The sequence below is a fragment of the Notolepis coatsorum genome, assembly GCF_963971535.1.
Source record: "Notolepis coatsorum genome assembly, chromosome: 16".
Taxonomy (NCBI): Eukaryota; Metazoa; Chordata; class Actinopteri; order Aulopiformes; family Paralepididae; genus Notolepis; species Notolepis coatsorum.
Window position 1 is genome coordinate 63,326,844 of NC_140180.1, and position 18,408 is coordinate 63,345,251.

An 18,408-nucleotide genomic window follows, 5' to 3' on the forward strand; every position below is an offset into this window, starting at 1 on the left:
TACGCCAAATGTATATACACTCTTTTTCTGGACACTTTTGTATCACAAACAGTACTGTATTTGCAAATCTGATATGTCATAAATGTATAGATGTAGCAGTACTGTCTATCTGTATGTCATGTATGTCATATATGTTATGATGAATTGAAAATGGGGGACCCTGATGTAAACAAGACGAAAGTCTTTCTCTGGTCTGCATCCCCTTAACAATTGTATGTATTGAGCTGTACTGTACTGTACCCATTCTGCAATCTGTTAATAAACTTTTCAATCAATCAATCAATCCCTTGACACATTACTGCAGAGATTAATCTTAAAGGAACACGCCAACATTATGGGAAATGCGCTTTAAGAAGATAGATACAAATTTCCTCTACTGTGCGTTCAGTAGAAAGCTATCCGGCTGCAAGCTAGCCTAGCTTAGCACAAATGAATGGGACGCAGATACAGACCAGCTAGGCTAGGCTATGATGTGCTGCCATCACCACAGAACCTAAAACAGTGGGTAGATGGGGACCCGTTGTGTCCACTGTGAGACAGCAACTTTGAGGCATATTATGTCAGGCTGTAAGACTAGTCATTCTCAAGGCCGGTATACATGGTATACATACATACCAGGTTTTGGAAAGCTTAGCGGCAGGAATTGAAAGTAGAAGAGTACAGGTGAATTCAGGATGTAATCAGATGGAGGGTGCAGCCAGAGGAGGTAGGTTTTTCTGCAGGCATGAGTCAGGCCACCTAAATGGAGCTATTGATTTGGAGATGCAGGTAGATTTGAGAGGAAAACTTGTTGTTCCACAAGAGATAATTAGCACTAACTTGAGGCCTGACCTAGTATTATGGTCTACTAGTCAGTAGTTTGTTTATCTTATAGAATTGACCTTGCCTTGGGAGGATTCAGTGGAGGAGACGTATGGAAGGGAAAAGCTTAGATATGCAGACTTGGCAGCACAAACTCAATAGCGAGGATGGAAAGCTAGGGGTTTTCCCAGTGGCAGTAGGATGCAGATTTATAGCATGATCAATTTATCGTTATTGGGAGAGTTGGGGATTTGTGGGCGGAGTTTGCAAAAAGCGGTAAATGAGATGTCGGAAGAAGCATTGGATTTGGTTGAGGAGAAATAATGTCAACTGAGGGTGAAAGTAAACAAAGCGTAAGAGATTAATTATTAATTAAGCAAGAGAAAAGATTAATTAAAATACAACCACATACACAAATGTTACACCGCATACATGATAAATTAAAAGCCTGACCGTATAAAAAGGTTTTAAGACCTTGTTTAAAAGACTCCACACTATCAGCAGACCTGATTTCACAAGGTAGTTGATTCCATAGTTTGGGTGCTACGACTGAAAAAGCCTGGTCACTTTTGGTTTTTAGTTTAGTCCAGGGGACGACGAGCGCTCCTTGGTCGGAGGAGCGGAGAGCCCTATTGGGGCACCTATACGCTCACCAATGTAACTTGGGGCTTCACCCTTTAAAGCCTTGTAGGTGGTGAGCGCAATTTTTAAATCAATCCTGTATTTTACAGGTAGCCAGTGTAGCGTGGCTAATACAGGGGTAATGTGTTCTCTGCGTTTGGTTCTGGTCAACAATCTGGCGGCCGCATTCTGAATGGTTTGAAGTTTAGCCAAAGCTGCTTTGTAAAAGCAAGTGAACAGAGAATTACAGTAATCAATTTGTGAAGAAATAAAAACATGAATAACCTGTTCAAGACACTGATATGGGATATTGGGGCGCAATTTTGCAATATTTCTTAGTTGGAAAGACCGGGTGAGTGACTTTAAGTGGTTGTTAAAATTTAGAAACTGATCAAAGATGACCCCCAGATTTCTTGAGCTTGGCTTCAGATAAGCGGCTAGTGGACCAAGTGCAGTTACAACATCTGCTTTTTTTGTGTCAGGCCCGAAGTATAGTAACTCTGTTTTTCCCCTATTCAGCTGTAAGAAATTACTATCCATCCAGGAATTGATCTTGGAAAAACAATCAACAAGAGCTGACAGCTTGTAAACATTTTGGGGTTTAAAAGAAAAATATAACTGGCTGTCGTCAGCATAAAAATTATAGCAAATGTCTTTAAATGAGCTGATAAGCTGTCCAAGGGGCAGCATATAGACGGAAAACAACAGCGGCCCCAGAACTGACCCCTGGGGGACCCCACACGTCAGTGGAGAGGTGGCCAACATATGTCCACCAACAAAACAGAAAAAGACCTTCCTGACATAACATAGGGAGGTTCAGCGTGTGGATATCATGGGAAAAGGGGAGCTAGCATGGAGGGAGGGGGGGGGGGGGTGGTTCTGGGATGCTGGAACTAACTGTTGAGCCTTCCTAAGATGTGAGGGAAATCGGTGGTTTTTCAATGTATGTGATGTATAGATTGGGGGGAGATGACCACATCTAACGGTGCCGGGTCAGAGAGATCGAAATGTGCATGGTTTGCCTTAGAAGAGGGTGATAGAAGAGGTGGTTCAGAGCGGGCAGGAGTCACTGAATAGCAGCACACTGAGCAGGGGATGTTGACATTCCAATCTGGAACACAGTGATAACAGCGAGTGTGGACGCAGGCGATGGAGGCTTTTACAGTAATGAAACGTTTTGAAATGTGTGAAAGGTTATTAGCAGTTGTCATGACAGCGCGTCGCATGACAACCAGAAAAGGGGCGGGGCTATCGTTGCTATGACGAAGATCCTATAAAGCGGACAGTGGTTCCGGGTGTAAGCCAGACCAAGAGCGGCTACGGGCAGACTACAATCTGACTAGAGACTCTCTCCTCTCATCACGGAGAGGGGGGGGGGGGAGGAAAGATGCCACATCATTATTAGCTTCGGCTACCACGAGGATGGTCTTGGCTAACGGCCAGGCCTGACCACCATTGGACTGAATAGCAGAAGGACGATAGCAAGGACGATACAATTTGATAACATCTGATTATGAGGTTCTGTTTATTGAATAAACAACGTTCTTCCAAGAAAGGTATTACGCTGTGTCAAAGTGTCGAATTCTTACGAAGGTGGAGGATTATTATGGTTTGCGGATCGCACTAACGGGGAGAGATAAGGATTGTATAAGCCAGTGTATGAGACGTCAGGACCATTAAAAGTACACAACGCAGATGGGGAGATGATTACACAAGCCAAACAGATGAAGACGTGATACTGGCCGATTGATCAGAATCTAACAGATGTCATAGGCCTAACTTGATGAAACACCAGTGAAAAAAGGTGAACCACTTGACAACCCTGGTGATATGCTGGCTGGCTGAGATATCTATCTACACGTTGGGTTGTTGTGGTGGCCATGTAGGGTATGTAGCATCGGCATTGTCAATACTTGGAGCTCACATTTGAACCATTTCCTCTTGCACCCACACCCCTTACCCTAAACAGGGTTTGTATCCTTTTCACCTACCCCTACACCCTGTAGGATGGGGGTCTGTCTATTCTCTCTCTGTTCCAAGGGGGGTTGGTAACAACGTGGTGGTGGTCATGGTCAGACCTCCACTGGGGAGGTTAATTCAACCTACTGTATTCTATCCTTTTCTCTCTCATCTCTTATCTCTGGGCAGCTGGGACACTTAAATCGTAAGTTAAAGGCTCTGAGGTGTCGGGTGGGGTGGTATCTATCTTCAAGGGCTTTGGTTGAACCCATAGCCAGGATGTGTGGGGCATGGGGCAGTCGTAAATGCAACTATTTTGTTTTAGAACAGACCCATCTGTGTTATCAAAAGAGCTTAAGGAGAGAGAGAGAGTTGTTTTTTTCTGATGGCTGACTCTGAGGGAGACAGACCTAGATCTAGGAGCTGGCTTAGGAAGAATGACAAATAATTTTTATTTTCCCCAAGGGGATCAATAAAGGAATATCTCATCTTATTTAATATTGTGTATTTTGTCTTATGTTCTGTTATTCTTACTTCTGACCCGATATTACGGTAAGTGTCAACATTTTAGTTAACTAGACTAGATAGGTATCCAGATGGCGTCTCTCGCAGGATGGAACGAATCTAGGAGAACAGAGGTTGTGTTGAACTTTAGGCACCAGAAAGGGAGATAACCAAAGGAGAGGGTGATAACAAATGGTCATATTATGCCAGGGAGAGAGAGAATTTTTGCTCTTCGGGTTTCAGCTTGCAGGAGAGAGGGCTTCTTCTGTCTCCTTTGTCTGTATTCAGTTCACACAGAGAGGAGCTGAGGGCAACCTAATTGCTGTTTATGTCAATAAACCTGTGTTAAGAAAGGAATACCGGGAGCCTGTGTGTCGTACATTATAGCAAGATGTCGAGTGTCGAGTGACTTTACTTCAACATCCAACAACACAACGCAGAGTCCTATCCTGAAGGAAGACAGGATAAGTAACATTCATTGAAAGTCAACAAAATCGAACAACCCTGTACCCTAAACTGTGTTTGTATCCTACCCCCCTTTCTTCATTGAGCATTTATCCTTATCACTAGGGTACAAGTATCTTGTGTTTTATTATAAATGCAGTCCCCTGGAGCAGATTTGGGGGTTCAGTAACACTTTGGCAGAAATGGCAGAGACCAAACTGTATTGGGACACACACCGGAATTACATACTATGTAAATTCTTAAAACTGGTAGCATTGCCCTTTAATCAATTTCTGATTTCTTAAGATCGTATATACAGTTACGAATGATAAGAAAGACCTGTAGCCCTTGTGCAGGTGAGCGGAGAGCGTGGACAAGGCGCTGGGTGTCACAGGGCGCCAAGTCCCCTACGTCCACGTGTCTCCTCAGTAGTCTGGGGGGAACGGGTCGGACCTTCCAGGCGGGATTGCTCCTGACAAAGGTTGTTACCTCTGGGAAACCAGGCAGGTCACCTGATAGGTCCAGTCGGACCTTTCTAGACACCCTCAGCCTTAGAACCTGATGGGAGAAGAGACATGGTAAAGACGCTAGAGATCCAGAGAGAGAACCGTCTCTGAACCCTCCAAAGTGGGATGTCAAATCTGGGCCTGCTCCAGTGCTCCATAGACAATGAATGGGGTTTCCGACTAAGATCTTCTAGCAATGCTAGAATATAAACCTAATTTGGGTGTGAGAGCTCACACAAACATGTTATGGCCTCATAATATCAGAGCCGCATTCACTGTCTCCGGAGCAGCCCCAGATTTGACATACCAATGACATCACTGATTGGAGGGTTTTCTCTCTGATTTATAGCTTGAGGAGGGAGTTGTGTTGGATTGCATTCCCCTTCAAGATGAGTCCTGGACGAGATCCTAAACATTTTCAAGGACCCATGTAATAACCCCTTTCTTATGTCAGTATGATCACAACATGGCACAAATAAATTATAAACACCTTCAAGTAATTGTGAAGTAGGGCAGGGATGTAGATCGTGTTTTAACACTTTGAGTGCCAATGACGAGATTTCTCGTTAGTTCATGCCAACCGTTCAGTGCCAACGACGAGAGATCTCGTTTTTTTATTTTATTAGCGATTTCCATTCATATTTCATCAATCTAGCCTCACGTTACCACTGGAACTCTCTCTGAGATCCATTGGGAAAATACCGCCCCCTATCGTCTCTCCGGATGGTACTGCACCCCTTTGGATTGGATTGAATGAAACGCATGGAGAAAAAAAGAGTCCTGCTTCCACATTTTACTTCTCAGGCATGTAACTCGAGCCGATCGGATTCATTGTGGACCATCAGAACAGCGTGGAATCGGTGTTTCGACCACCCAGCGTTGGATCAATAAACGCGATGGATATTTGGAATGGCGATCAGGAATTGGAATAATCTTTTTGGAAAACATCTTATCTGAGGTAAGGAATCTATTTTACCAGTCTTGGGATAATCAGAGCTTTTTTCACCTATATATCAACGTGTCCCATATGTGTGTGTGTGTGCGTGTGTGTGTGCTGATCAGGAAATGGATAATCGATTTCTCAGCCCGCTTCTATAGCGTGCATAAGTACACATATACTATCGATAATCTAGCGTTTATTTGAAAACTATTCATAAATAGGCAGAGAAATTACAACGTTTTTGTGTATTCCAGTGTATTCCACTAAAGGGCGATTATCACAAAATCTTAATATTTTCCTGAAACTTTCAAAAAACAAGTTTTTCAAAATGGTATAAAACGGAAATGAACCGATTAAAAAACAATCCGTTTCGACAATGTTGACTGCAAACAAGTCATTGATAAGTGACGGCCATATTATACACATAATTTAAGATATAGTTTATGTGTTCGCAAATATGAGAGCTCTATCATTGAAGTGGGCGTTGGCACGCAACGGGGTTCCGGGGCACCGCATGGCTGGCACGGAAAGTGTTAAGGTACACTGTTTTGGATCCATGCAATGGTATGCATCTTATTCTCTCTATTCAACACAAACAGTGTCTGAGGAAGGCACGCAGCATTGTCAAGGACACCTCCCACCCCAATCACGGACTGTTTGCCTTCCTTCTGAAAGAATAGCACTTGTTTTTCATATGTGTATATAATGTAAATATCTGTAAATGACAGCAGACATCTACTCTGACACTCAGGCTGTATGATTAACACAGAGACAGCTTCCATGTAGTGTGGGTTCGACTCTCCAGACAGAGTGCAGGGTGGGGGAGTAGCAGCCAGCCGCACCGAGGTCGTCGGCCGCATCCACAAGATAGCTGGTCGGCTAGAGAGGGTAGTTAATATCAACAGAGAAGCCATTGCTATAGTTATGAGATAGGGTGGGTTGCTAGGGGGCTAGGCAAGCCGCTGGTAGGGGACGATTTGGGTCATAGGTGACAGGAGACGTAGATGCATTGCGTGGTTGCTATGGGCTATCAGCCGTTGCTAAGGACTATACTTTATAGCTGGGAGTTCTTCAGCTAAGTCTTTGACTTAGTCTAGGACACGAGGCTGACACGTAGGGAGGTGGACAGAGAGACTGCAATAGCTGGAGGGTGGGGGAAGGGCCTCCTCCACCCTCCTAGGCCATGAGGGAGCTAGCTTCGGCTAACAGGGAAGGCTTTTGGCTAACGACTAGTGTAACTGAGGGGTACAATTCCCTGACTGTATTACTAGATATGATACTTACTACCACTACCTTTGTACTTAATATTCGGCCACCCAGTACACGGCATAAATATATTATCATGAACACTCTCACGTAGATGAAACGGATCCAACACAAATGTACGAATTAGAAACAAGTCTTTATTGCCTACACAGCGATGGTGTGTAGACTAAACACTTAATCACTTAATTACATTTATGAATTGAAATAGTATGCACTTTTATGGCAAGGAGTATTCGTCGGTATATCAATAGATAATGTCCAATCTCTGAAGGCGCAGGTGGTAAATATACGACCTGGAATAGTTAAGGAATAACAGCAATGATACTTTAATGATTATAGGCTGGATACACTAGAGGGGGTTAATCCGGTCGATTGTAAGCCGACAGGAGTAGGAGGGGGGGGGGGGGTAGAATCCAGCTGCCTCGTCCGGCCAAGGGTATCCCAGGAGAACCCACTGTAGTGCCGTTCAATGCGCCGGCGATCCTTGGACCACAGATGAAAGCAGGTGGACTCTTTGTGGGCCGGCTCTCTCCGGTCCACGGGTGAGAGATGTGGAGAGACCTCGTCTTGCAGAGCGTCTCCTCAACTTGCGTCCTCTCCAGGGGGGGGGGTTCCAACACACGGTAGTGTCGGGGGTCTTTATCCATAGAATAATCAAAGTATCCAAAGCATAATCCGTGCCTGGGAAGGCGGGCTGTCGTCGGTAGAATAATCCGGTATACAGGTCCACTCGCTCGTCGGCTCTGGGGCTCCTCGGGTGCAGCTTCACATAGGGTCAACCACCCTGGGTAAGCAGCCAGTTCTCTGCCCGAAACGATGGGGTACTGACTACGGTAGTATTCTCACCGCACGAAGCACTATATATTAACAGACTATTATTAGCTTAATAGACTACGTCCAACTCGACGATATAGTGCCAAATATGACTATTCAAATATTAATATACACGATGTCTCAATACCGATGGTAGGAGAACTTGGCCTTACTCCCACACGTGGCATCGCGGGGAGGCTTTACGTCTGTGACTCTATTGGAGGGTAAGAAACTGGACTGAAAAGAAAGTCCTACTTTAGTAGCGCAGTATATATACGCACTATGAACAAATAGTCCCATTAGTGGTGCGGTAGCCAAATTCCTACGCGGAACTAGGACTTGTTCGTACATGTCGAGCGGTACGTTTGAACTGGGTCTGAGGGGTATGGCAGCCTGGCACCAAGGTCTCGACCAATAGTAGAATGGAGACTATTATGGGATGTTCAGTAGGCTAGAATGGATATTCAATGCATATTGTACAAGGAATATACAAGGGATATCAGGGAATATTAGAGAATATACAAATACAATTAAATATATATATATAAATAAATATATATATTCGGTTTAATCTGGCCCTTCACAACAGCCACCCCCTGAATAGGTCCCAGACCTAATCAGTTAAACGGAGACAGATTAATCGCGTTGTCTATTTACACATAAGGGTTTACTGTAGGGGTCAGTCAACTTCACAAAGTCATAGGGTTGTAGGGTCATGGTCATCATCGATTGTGTCTGGGAGTCGAGGCAGTTCTATGAGCCTTGCCACGGGACGGGTGTAAGTGCGACCCTGGACGAGCACTTCAGCTGCTCGGACCTTGCCGTCGGCACCGGTGATCACTTTGCTTACGCGGCCGGCCGGCCACATAGCTCTGGGCAGTGATTGATCAATAATCATGACGACTGTTCCTTCTGTCAAATTGTCTCTCTCCTTTACCCACTTCTGGCGGGTCTGTAGAGACGGTAGGTAGTGCAGTAGGAAACTGTTCCAAAACTTGTCGGCTAATACTTGGCCGTACCTCCACATTCGTCGGCCGTTCGCTTCTTCAGGCCGGTACATTGTCTGGGGTAATGTGGGATCTAGCCGCCCCATCAGGAGTGTGTTGGGGTCTCTGCGTAGGCGACCACCCACTCTGATGAGGGTATGAGCGTCGCTCTCGGGGGCCAGGTGAATTAATCTGCTGTCGGATGGGACGGGCTTTCCTCCCTGTAGACAGGCCAATTCATCGGGGAACGAGTCTCTCTGGGCTCGCTGCAGTAGAAGCAATTCTGCTTCCTCGTAGTTAGCTGCTGACATATCAGCGGGGGACTTGCACTCCGGGTGGTACCGCAGGAATGTTCTTTGTTGTGCACTCTCTATGGACGTGCAATCGTTTATGTTAGGGTCGGTGGAGGCTACGGTGCTCAATCCACAGAACACAGACTTCTTAATTTCCACCTCCTCTGGACTTGCTTCCCTCGGGATAGGCTTGGGCCACTGTCCTTCCGGGAGTCTTAGGAATGCGGGGCCGTCACTGTAGACATTGCGACGGGTGAGGTCATCCAGGGGCATCCCCCGGGTGATGACGTCAGCTGGGTTCTGTTTTGTATCAACGTAGCGCCACTCTGTTTCTCCGGTTAACTCTTCGGTTAAGTCTTGAATCTCGGTGACTCTGACTCCCACGAAGACTTTGTACTTGCATGAGTCCGATTTGATCCAGGCGAGTACCGTCGTGGAATCTGACCACAGGATTGTTCTAGACACCGGTATGGTGAGCTCACGTTGGATGAGCGTGGCTAGGTGCGCTCCGGCTAGGGCTGCGCAGAGCTCTAGACGTGGGATAGACTGTTGCTTGCGTGGGGCTACTCTCGAGCGGGCGAGGACAAATGCTGTGTAGATCTCTCCCCCTTGGTCTTGGGCCCGCAAGTAGGCTACTGATCCGTATGCGACCTCTGAGGCGTCACTGAAGACGTGTAAGTCCATTTTACATGTCTCTGGCCTCACCGTGGGTGGGAAGTAGCTTCGGCGCATATTAACGCCTGGGAGTGAGTGAAGCTCCATCTCCCACTCTCTCCAGGTGGATGCAAGGTGTGCGGGAATGGGGTCGTCCCAGCCCTGGTCCTTGTCCCACAATGCTCGTACAATCATTTTTGCCCTGGTGGTGTACGGTAGAATACATCCTAGCGGGTCATATTGTCGGGCGAGTGTTGTGTACACACTCCGTCTGGTGGTCGGCGCCGCCGCCGGCCTTCCCTGCTCCGTAGTCAGGGGCTTGTGTCTGTAGTGAAGCGAATCTGTTTTGAATCGCCACACCAATCCCAGGGTCATCTCCTGGGCTTCTCCCGGGATTGTAGCCATCCAGGTCTCGCTGCTGGCTGCCTTGTCCTCGGAGGAGAGGCTGCGCAGTACTTGCGGATCGCTGCTGGCCCACTGCCTGAGATCAAAGCCGCCTTTGATCAATGAGGCGCGGAGTTTAATCAGGAGAGCCTCGGCTTCTTCCTGGGTTGAAAGGCTTTGTAGACAGTTGTCTACGTAGAAGCTGTTCTTTACGCTGTGTCGGACCTCTTCGTCCGCTGCTGGGTCCTCTGCTACATGTTTCTGTAGTGCAAATGTCGCACAGCAGGGGCTGCACGTCGTTCCGAAGGGGAGGACTTCCCATTGGTAGATGGCTGGGTGCTCATCTCCTGGCTTCTCTCTCCATAGGAACCGTAACAGGGGCTTGTCCGCCTCTACTAATCTCACCTGCAGGAACATTCCTTTAATGTCCCCGCTGATGGCCACCTTTTCCTGGCGGAAGCGGAGTAGAACGCCGAGTAGGGAGGGGCCGAGTGTGGGACCGGGCAGTAACTCTTTATTCAGATTTTGGGATCCGATCTGGTAGCTGCAGTTAAATACTATGCGGTCTTTACCGTTGTGATGGACCTTGTGGTGGGGCACGTACCACGATTCAGTGGTCTGGTCAGCCTCTTTAATGTCCATCTTTGTAACGTGTCCCGCTGTGATGAGCTTCTCAATCTCAGCGCGGTATACACTCTCTTGGGCGGGGTTCTTGGCTAAGCGCCGCTCCGTGTTCAGCAGGTACCGTTCTATGGCGTCTGTCTTGGCGTGGAAAGTAGGCATTCCTTCTCGCCGCAGGAGTGGCGTGGCGTATCTCAACACGCCGTTGACCGGGACTCTCTTGGTCCCTGTCTCGAGGAGGTGAATGGCGTAAATGTCATCTTTAGAGCGAATGTCTTTCTTTCCATTCTTAAAGGACATTTGTTCCAAGCTCCATAGCCGCTCTACGTGTTGCAGGAGTGCGGTTTCTCCCTCTGTGACTCGGGAGTGGAGACATCTAGTGGCTGTACTTCGGTTGAGAGATTTGGCGAGCGGGCCTTGGAGAGTCCATCCCAAACGGGTCTCGACTGCTGCAGGACAGCCTCGGGGTCCGGTATGAACCCGGTCTATCGGGACAATGAGGTCTGCATGGTCGGAGCCTATCAACAGGGTCGGCATAGCATTGTCTATGAGCGGGATCGGTAACTTGCGCAGATGTGCATATTTCTCCATCAGCTTGGCGACGGGGTATGTGTACCGCGACAGTCCTATTTCTTGGCTGGTGAAAGCGTCTGCAATCTGGTACCGTCGCTCAGGCTGGCCGCTTGCTGCGATAGAGAATGAGACATTCTCGCCCTTTATCGTCTTCAAATCTCGTCTTATTGTCCGAATTGTCATTTGGGTTTCGCTTCCCCGCAGCCCTAGCTGGGCCGCAGCGGAGGCGAGCAGCAGGGTCTTCTCTGACCCGTCATCGAGGACGGCGTAAGTGTCCAGGACTTTATTCTGGTAGCTTAGTGTCACACGCACTACTTTTAGGAGTACTCGGGCTCCACTGCTGCTGGCGGGATCGATGTACATGACGCTCGCTTTGCGGCTGGATGGTGCAGGTGAAGGGCGCCGTCTGTTACTGTCGTGAAGTATGTCCAGATGGGCTCCATCGCACTTGGTGCACCTTTTCTTTAAGCGGCATTCGGCTGCCATGTGTGAGCGCGCACAGCGAAAACAGCGCTTGTTGGACTTTATCCATTGACCTGCTTCCTCCGCGTTCAGCTTGGGGAAGGAGTCACATTGCGCTAGCCAGTGTTCTTTCTCACAGTAGGGGCACACTATCTTCCACTTCTCCGTTCTGGAGGGGGTACTGTGGCTCCTGCTGCTCGGTACTGACTCCGATTGGTGCATCACAGTCACCGATCTTCTTCCATCATTTAGTCGTCTGGTTCCTTCTCTGGAGCCAGGGGTGCTCCGTCCGAATGTATCTAGCCGTAGGCTGCTGACTTCTCTCGCCAGGAAGTCTGCTAGATCGAGGAGGTTCGGTTCGGGGCCATTCGGGTCTCTGTGGTCCCTCTGCCGCCTAAAGCGCTCCTGACGAGCGGGCGGCAGCTTCTCCAGGATCCTTTCCACATTTGAGTTGGCGTAAAGTTCATACTTCCCCTTCTCTCTTTGCGCTCCCAACATCCCTACCAGGGACTGCACTCTGATGGACAGGTCGTCCAGTGCTCGATTGTCTATTGCTGGGGGTAAGCGGTCGATGTGTCGGATCTCCTGGATCACGTAATCCCATATGCGCCCATACCTCTGGTCCAATGCTACCAGCGCTGCTGTGTATGGGGTGGTGGAAGTCGCGTAGGCGAGCGCTATATTATGTGCGCGGGGCACCTTTAAGTGCTGCAGTAGGATGGCGTATTTGTGGCGTTCATCCAATACATCCACCAACATGGTCTCCAGACACATGCGGAGTTCTGTATACTGGGCCCGGTTCTCTTGGGTGAAGTCGGGTACCATAGGCGTGCCAATGTATGACGTTGACTGTGGATACATCGGCGAGCGTTGGGGGAGAGGCCTCCTAGGCGAGTCTCCTCCCGCTTCTTGGTATGGGCTGGTACCGGCAGTGTACCATGGCCCGCTTGTCCAGGTGCTGTTCCTCGGTGCGGGTCGTGCGTCGTGCTCACCCGTGTATAGAGTCGGGGGTCTGTAGCGCAGCTCCGCGGGAGTATAGCCTGGGCTGTACCGGACCTCCTGGTCCGGTAGAGTACTGTGCTGTCTTCGGGCGTGGTTCTCCTCCTCTTCCTCTTCGTCTTCAGTTAGGTCATCCAGTGCTTGTAGTCTCTGGTTTAGCCTCTCCACAGGATATGCTGCTCCTTCCCGGTTGCTAGGTCTCGCTTGGACCGGTGGGGGGAGGTGGTCTGTGGGGGGTATAGACCTCGTCTGTTGGTCAAGTTCAGGGTTGTTTACTCGGCTAGGGGATGCCGCCCTGGAGGTGTGTCTAGACGAGTTCCTGGAGCCTCTGGCGGAGGGAGAGGGTGTTGTCCGTCTGATCAGCTGTTCTATTAGTTGCGCTTGCTGTCTGTCGCGCTCTGCGTCCCGTAGAGCACCAGCAGCTGCTCGCTGGCTGTCTGCTCGGTCTCGGGCCACATTCTCTTCCATCTGAATGCGTCTTATTTCCAGGCGTATGTGCTCTTCTTCGCTCCGTTGCTGTAGCTGCAATCGATCGCGTTCACCCTGGAGTCTATCGCGTTCAGTAGAGGCTTTCAGGCTGACGAGGAATGCCTGCTGTAGGGTCCTCTCTGCCTCGCTGGGAGAAGGCGGTTGTATAGGGGAGCCTTCCCTCGGGGTACTCCTTGCGGAGCCTTGGAGCTCTATCTCCACGGTGCTCTCCCCGTCTTCTTCAGTGCCGAGTTCTCTCTCGGTAGCGTTGTATTCCTCCCGGGACTCATCGGGGACTACTTCTTCAGTACTGGCGGGGTGTGAAGTCATGTCTGGTTCCCACTGGTCCCCACCGTGAACTTGGTCAGTTACATTAGAGCCCGTAGGGGCCTCTATGGTCGGGGTAGTCTGGGCGTTGGGGTTAGACATACTTTTACTTTCTAGTTTTACCGCGTTTACTGTTAGTAGAAGACTAGGTTGTTGACTGACAGCGTAAGCCTCTAAGTACTGAGGGAGCCGTCGTTCGCGCTGCGGGCGTTGGTTAGGAGGATCGTTTCGTGGAGTGTTCATAATAGGCCATTTCAATATTAATAACACTATATTAATATTACACTGATTACCATCCGGCTCGAAGGACCAATTGTAACTGAGGGGTACAATTCCCTGACTGTATTACTAGATATGATACTTACTACCACTACCTTTGTACTTAATATTCGGCCACCCAGTACACGGCATAAATATATTATCATGAACACTCTCACGTAGATGAAACGGATCCAACACAAATGTACGAATTAGAAACAAGTCTTTATTGCCTACACAGCGATGGTGTGTAGACTAAACACTTAATCACTTAATTACATTTATGAATTGAAATAGTATGCACTTTTATGGCAAGGAGTATTCGTCGGTATATCAATAGATAATGTCCAATCTCTGAAGGCGCAGGTGGTAAATATACGACCTGGAATAGTTAAGGAATAACAGCAATGATACTTTAATGATTATAGGCTGGATACACTAGAGGGGGTTAATCCGGTCGATTGTAAGCCGACAGGAGTAGGAGGGGGGGGGGGGGTAGAATCCAGCTGCCTCGTCCGGCCAAGGGTATCCCAGGAGAACCCACTGTAGTGCCGTTCAATGCGCCGGCGATCCTTGGACCACAGATGAAAGCAGGTGGACTCTTTGTGGGCCGGCTCTCTCCGGTCCACGGGTGAGAGATGTGGAGAGACCTCGTCTTGCAGAGCGTCTCCTCAACTTGCGTCCTCTCCAGGGGGGGGGGTTCCAACACACGGCAGTGTCGGGGGTCTTTATCCATAGAATAATCAAAGTATCCAAAGCATAATCCGTGCCTGGGAAGGCGGGCTGTCGTCGGTAGAATAATCCGGTATACAGGTCCACTCGCTCGTCGGCTCTGGGGCTCCTCGGGTGCAGCTTCACATAGGGTCAACCACCCTGGGTAAGCAGCCAGTTCTCTGCCCGAAACGATGGGGTACTGACTACGGTAGTATTCTCACCGCACGAAGCACTATATATTAACAGACTATTATTAGCTTAATAGACTACGTCCAACTCGACGATATAGTGCCAAATATGACTATTCAAATATTAATATACACGATGTCTCAATACCGATGGTAGGCGAACTTGGCCTTACTCCCACACGTGGCATCGCGGGGAGGCTTTACGTCTGTGACTCTATTGGAGGGTAAGAAACTGGACTGAAAAGAAAGTCCTACTTTAGTAGCGCAGTATATATACGCACTATGAACAAATAGTCCCATTAGTGGTGCGGTAGCCAAATTCCTACGCGGAACTAGGACTTGTTCGTACATGTCGAGCGGTACGTTTGAACTGGGTCTGAGGGGTATGGCAGCCTGGCACCAAGGTCTCGACCAATAGTAGAATGGAGACTATTATGGGATGTTCAGTAGGCTAGAATGGATATTCAATGCATATTGTACAAGGAATATACAAGGGATATCAGGGAATATTAGAGAATATACAAATACAATTAAATATATATATATAAATAAATATATATATTCGGTTTAATCTGGCCCTTCACAACAACTAGGCCTCAACCACCATCGGACTGAGAGCAGAAGAGATGGTAGAACTTAAGGAATTCAAAATACTTTTCAAGGACCTTTCAGAACTGTTTTCCATCTAGTACAGAAGATGTTTATGGAAATAAACCTCAACATCCAGGAGAGTTATCCTGTTTCCAGTGTGTCGTTAATTCTTTTGAGACGAATGTATCAGCGGGGAGGGAGAGAGGGTATCAGTCAGTACGATGAGTAAGAGATAAACACAACGCAGAAACTTCACGGAACCACAGGTGACGAAATCCAACACTTCCCTCTGGGAGGCACTATAGGAATCTCTGTTCAAAGTCAAGCTGGCTCAGGAACAGCTTCTTCCCCTCAGCTGTCATCTGCCTGAACTCTGTATCATGGCGACAGCCCCCACCCACACACATACACACTCGCTATACCGTATAAACTCTGAACCCCACTACCTACTGTATACTGTTGCCCATACTAAATTAACTCTGAACTCTGTTGCCTATACTCAGTGTATACCTATCTACCGCTTTCACTGCCTACAACTGCCTTACACTGTAATCATAACTACCTACTTCAACCTATAGTCTACTCATAACACTGTATGATAGCCATGTACAATAATACTGTATAAAGCATATATATATACTTATCTACATCTGTATGAATATATCTGCATATATTCCTGTTTACATACCTGTATATACTATAACTATGTATATATCCCATACCTACTCTTATTAGTTATACCACTGGCCAGTATGACTTAATGCCATGGTGTATTTATACCTGTATCACTGTGCATAATAATACTGTACATACAGTATTATTCAGTAGCTTACTTTATTATATCTATTCAATTAAATCACTTGTTACATTGTATATTGCTATTGCACTTTACTGTTACCTTGCACACTGGTTAGATGCCAATTTATTTCCGTTGTACTTGTGATGTATGATGACAATACATTTGATTATAATCTAATCTCATCTAAAAATGCCATTATCAATTATATATGAAATACACATTGCGAGGTAAAGTGGATGAGAATAGACCATTTTGAAGGAACCATGAAGTTTGTTAAACTTCAAAAAGACAAAGTCACAGAGGGGTTTGTACTGGGGAAAACAACAAGTACCTTCAAACTATTATCATACTGTCATAAACATTTTAGAAATACCCTAATATGATATTTGAACTATATCACCCCATGGCCCCATGGTGAAGTAGAAGGCTCTTGATTGTTATGCTGTCTTGAGGGCTGAATAGAAACATAAAACATTAATTTACGTATAATTTACTCCACACATTGCCATCCTGCTGCCATACCTGGTCCACCTCCTCATCAAACGTGGAGACGAGCTCATGGAGGAAGCGCAGGGAGCCGGTCGTGAAGAGAGTCCTGTACTCTGCTGCCAGGCCCAGGGGAGAGGGGGACAGTTCCATGCCCACTGGGCCCTGTGGTGGATTATAGAGTGCATCACACTTTGTGTCTATGAATGCCATCCAGACGTGGACTAGGTTTAGAGTTTTAAAAGATCCATGATTATTATTATAAAAAAAAAAGTTTTATCCCTGTGACCCACAGCATTTAAATTAATACATGCAAATGTTGTCTTTCACATTATACCCTACTGATGTTTATTTTTGAATAGGGGGAAAAACTGTCTGGTTATAGGAAAACTGCAAGGCTTTCACTGTAGCTTCTGTGCTGCCAAAAAGCTGCTGGCGGTAGTTTTCATATCAAAATGAAATAATATTACCAGTCATTTTAGTTTGATTTAATTTAAGGGTTCCCATTTTCATACCAAGGTCCTGATATGAGACCCAATTTTACAGATTCAATACAAATGTCCACATTTGTATAATTTTTTCCACCCCTATAATATGAGCTGCTGTGAGGCTAGTTGATGTGGTGAAAATAAAACTGAAGTTGCTTTCTATTATCAGTAGGTAGGCTACTGCTGGTACTCGTTTTTACAGTACAGGTGAATGACAAACCCTGTGGGCATTGCAAATCATTGGCATAATAAAGTCATAATAAATTACTATAATTTTGTTGCACAGCAAAGTATGATAAAATAGGTACTCACAGACATGCTGCTGCTAGGTTTATTTTCTGTTACTAGACTTGGACTTTGGTTAGAAGCTTTCTCTGTCCTCTGTTTAACCAGGCAACAACATGTTTGTTTGGGATTAATGTTTACATTACAACCCCTGTAATATCCACAGGAATTACACAATGTGCAATGTGCAACTCCGCATGCGCAGACTGATCATAGATCTCTGGACAGCGTGATTTTTTCCCCGTAGCGCAGTTTGCGAAGACGCTCTCTGATTGGCTAGCCCGCGTACAGCGAAGACCCTCTCTGATTGGTTTAGCTCCGAAGGGCTCTGGGATAGAAATGTCCGCCTTGTACATATTCTATGCTTCGAAGTGGTTATACTTTGGCCCTCTTTCGAAGTGGGTTATGCTTAGAGTTTGGAATCAGGGCTGGTGGTCCATCGCCCTGCTCTAAAGATAAACTCTAAGCATAACCCACTTCGAAAGAGGGCCAAAGCATAACCACTTCGAAGCAGAGAATGTACAAGGCGGAAGAGCCCTTCGGAGCTAAACCAATCAAGAGGGTCTTCGACCCTTCGCTGTACGCGGGCTAGCCAATCAGAGAGCGTCTTCGCAAACTACGGCTACGGAAAAAAATGGACAATCCAGAGACTCCCGTCTCCGCAATCTGGCATGCAGTGTTTGGGGAGTAGGTGCGAAAAGGTGACTATAGCTATGCAAGAAAGTGCAGATCGATTTGGGATTTGTCTCTCCGTGTTCAGGAGACTCGGGCGTATAAAAGTCTATTGTATCATGTCTCCAGCATCCCCACAGCCCTAGCTACAACCACTTAACACTTTCGATGCCGGCTGTGTTTTCCTTTTTACCCCTTTGAATGCCGCCACCCACTTCAATGTTAGCGTTAAAAACGCATAATCTATGTTTTAAATTATGGCTATGTGTCTAATCTGCCCGTCGCTTATCAATGACTTGTTTGCAG

At 47.1% G+C, this 18,408-nt stretch overlaps 1 protein-coding gene across 1 annotated transcript in view; it reads right to left on the reverse strand.

Annotated features, from left to right (window-relative positions):
• The window catches only part of ugl (ureidoglycolate lyase), a gene marked incomplete at its 3' end in the record, with an annotated part of 70,514 nt that extends 53,701 nt beyond the window's left edge, over positions 1 to 16,813 (reverse strand). The window contains exons 1-2 of the mRNA XM_084332052.1: positions 16,694 to 16,813; positions 4,669 to 4,887 (exon numbers count right to left, since the gene is read on the reverse strand). Coding sequence (XP_084188178.1) covers positions 4,669 to 4,887; positions 16,694 to 16,810 — 336 coding nt within the window. The 5' untranslated portion in view covers positions 16,811 to 16,813. The remainder of the gene's footprint in view (positions 1 to 4,668; positions 4,888 to 16,693) is intronic.
• Between the last annotated feature and the right edge of the window lie 1,595 nt (positions 16,814 to 18,408).